The sequence below is a fragment of the Coregonus lavaretus genome (assembly GCF_964263955.1).
Source record: "Coregonus lavaretus genome assembly, contig: HAP1_SCAFFOLD_1008, whole genome shotgun sequence".
Lineage (NCBI taxonomy): Eukaryota > Metazoa > Chordata > Actinopteri > Salmoniformes > Salmonidae > Coregonus > Coregonus lavaretus.
This window is the reverse complement of record NW_028161622.1, coordinates 86697-90000: the sequence shown is the minus strand read 5'-3', so window position 1 is coordinate 90000 and position 3304 is coordinate 86697. Positions and strand designations below refer to the sequence as shown.

The 3304-nt window shown below is 42.7% G+C and overlaps 1 protein-coding gene across 1 annotated transcript in view; it reads left to right on the top strand.

Annotated features, from left to right (window-relative positions):
- LOC311120337 (acid-sensing ion channel 1-like) overlaps window positions 1-2663 on the top strand; it is a 20720-nt gene extending 18057 nt beyond the window's left edge. Inside the window, exon 2 of the mRNA XM_084194958.1 lies at window positions 2336-2663. Within this exon, the coding sequence (XP_084051084.1) occupies window positions 2336-2588 (253 nt within the window). The 3' untranslated portion in view covers window positions 2589-2663. The remainder of the gene's footprint in view (window positions 1-2335) is intronic.
- The last annotated feature ends 641 nt before the right edge of the window (window positions 2664-3304 follow it).

Sequence of the window (3304 nt, the reverse complement as noted above, 5' to 3'; positions counted from 1 at the left end):
CATGATGACGTAGGCTAAAGAAAACGACGTTTTGACATTCATTTAGTAGCACCCTCTTGATATTACCCATATTTCACTACATTCTAGAGTGAGTGAACGCTCTACCTTCTCGAACGATAGTGTTTTAAAGGGTATTGCAGTTAATAAGAGGATAATATCCTGTGAGTTAACAGCACATGGCTTTGAGTGTTGTACTGACATTTTCACACGTCACAGAAGAATACCCCCTCTAGTCTCTCTTCATCTGAGACGCTTTTATCTCCAGTTTTTACCCTGTAAGATAGAAGGTATATATTTTCCTCAGAACAAACCCCAAGTGCTAAATACCATGCCTGTTCCTCAATAGGGCCTACAGCCGTCCATCCTTCCTTGGTCCCTAGGACTCCCGAAGGTTTTCCTTCAAAGCAGTGATTTAACTCATCTATGTATGAAAGTATAGTGTGGGTATGTTCTTTTAAATGCCCCATGAGTGTTCATTAACAACAAAAACTCTGTCCCATTGACACCTCTGAAACTTCAAAAACAGACATGGCTTCCAGGAGAGTCCCGGAGACTTCTGAGTTTTTTTTTTAATGACCTTACTTTTAACTTTCCCATATCAGAAGACACTGTGCAAAAGGCAGACAGACCATCAGACAAGTTTCGAGCACGTTGGGGATTATAATGTAAAATATGAATAAAGTGGGGATTTATATACAGTGGGGAGAACAAGTATTTGATACACTGCCGATTTTGCAGGTTTTCCTACTTACAAAGCATGTAGAGGTCTGTAATTTTTATCATAGGTACACTTCAACTGTGAGAGACGGAATCTAAAACCAAAATCCAGAAAATCACATTGTATGATTTTAAAGTAATTCATTTGCATTTTATTGCATGACATAAGTATTTGATACATCAGAAAAGCAGAACTTAATATTTGGTACAGAAACCTTTGTTTGCAATTACAGAGATCATACGTTTCCTGTAGGTCTTGACCAGGTTTGCACACACTGCAGCAGGGATTTTGGCCCACTCCTCCATACAGACCTTCTCCAGATCCTTCAGGATTTGGGGCTGTCGCTGGGCAATACAGACTTTCAGCTCCCTCCAAAGATTTTCTATTGTGTTCAGGTCTGGAGACTGGCTAGGCCACTCCAGGACCTTGAGATGCTTCTTACGGAGCCACTCCTTAGTTGCCCTGGCTGTGTGTTTCGGGTCGTTGTCATGCTGGAAGACCCAGCCACGACCCATCTTCAATGCTCTTACTGAGGGAAGGAGGTTGTTGGCCAAGATCTCGCGATACATGGCCCCATCCATCCTCCCCTCAATACGGTGCAGTCGTCCTGTCCCCTTTGCAGAAAAGCATCCCCAAAGAATGATGTTTCCACCTCCATGCTTCACGGTTGGGATGGTGTTCTTGGGGTTGTACTCATCCTTCTTCTTCCTCCAAACACGGCGAGTGGAGTTTAGACCAAAAAGCTCTATTTTTGTCTCATCAGACCACATGACCTTCTCCCATTCCTCCTCTGGATCATCCAGATGGTCATTGGCAAACTTCAGATGGGCCTGGACATGCGCTGGCTTGAGCAGGGGGACCTTGCGTGCGCTGCAGGATTTTAATCCATGACGGCGTAGTGTGTTACTAATGGTTTTCTTTGAGACTGTGGTCCCAGCTCTCTTCAGGTCATTGACCAGGTCCTGCTGTGTAGTTCTAGGCTGATCCCTCACCTTCCTCATGATCATTGATGCCCCACGAGGTGAGATCTTGCATGGAGCCCCAGACCGAGGGTGATTGACCGTCATTAATACAGGTAATGAGTGGAGAACAGGAGGGCTTCTTAAAGAAAAACTAACAGGTCTGTGAGAGCCGGAATTCTTACTGGTTGGTAGGTGATCAAATACTTATGTCATGCAATAAAATGCAAATGAATTACTTAAAAATCAGACAATGTGATTTTCTGGATTTTGGTTTTAGATTCCGTCTCTCACAGTTGAAGTGTACCTATGATAAAAATTACAGACCTCTACATGCTTTGTAAGTAGGAAAACCTGCAAAATCGGCAGTGTATCAAATACTTGTTCTCCCCACATATATATATATATATATATATATATATATATATATATATATATATATATATATATATATATATATATTATATGTATGAGTTGTTACAGAAGATCTGTATGGTTAGCAAATTGTTGAGGCTGACCTAACACTTCTCCGATCTGTCCAGGTATGAGACGGGACGCCCACCCAAAGCTGACTTCCTCTGTGTCCTAACCACTAACCCTAACCCCTAATCCTATTTCTAACAGATTATATAACTCTACCTCTCTGTTCCTTTGTCAGGTATGAGATCAGAGACACTCACATGGTTGAGGAGAGCGTTCTGGAGACCCTGAAGATCAAAGCTGACTTCCTCAACTTCAAGCCCCGCCCCTTTAACATGCGAGAGTTCTACGACCGGACGGGCCATGACATCAAGGACATGCTGCTGTCATGCTACTACCGCGGGGGGGAGTGCAGCGCTGAGGACTTCACTGTGGTGAGTGAGACAATGGAGCGTGTAAAGACTATACATATCTGCAAACTGTTGTTATAGGCTCCCATAGATAGGTTTCTCTGTAAAGCTAAGCTAGCTTCTGTCATGCTACTACCGCGGGGTGGAGTGCAGCGCTGAAGACTTCACTGTGGTAAGTCACAATAATATATCTGCAGTAATAGTGAAATTATATAGTTTCACAGTATTATTTACCCGCCAGTGTTGTGATTGGCTGTGATATTCGCCTATTGATTTCTCCCGCCGGAGCGGCATCTCCTGTCAAAATGGGAAAGCTGTTTTGACTTTGGCTGTGATATCTAGTGGAAATCGGGTCAAGCGGCCAATGTAGAAATCGCTCTGTCATTTCCTGGTTGCTAAAATTCTACACTGTTCGCTCAATTTCAGTTTATGAGAGAAAACAAGCACTGAATAGTGTATGGAATCATTGTACCATCTAAATCACTGTGAAATATATTTTCAATAACCAAAAATATTGTTTTTACAGCTTTTTGAAGCTGGTGGACCAAAACCGATCGAAAAAGGCTCAAGCGCGAGTCTCCGCCATGTTATGAGGAAATGGAATGCGGGGAGATTTATTTTGAATGTAGCCTAGTGCTGTTGCAATTCACCTAGCTTCCACATAGGGGAGAAATTCTGAGAAATTCTATGTGTAGCACCTTTTAATGTTTCTCTGTGATGCGAAGCTAGTCATTCTCTGTGACGCTAAGCTAGTCATTCTCTGTGAAGCTAAGCTAGTCATTCTCTGTGACGCTAAG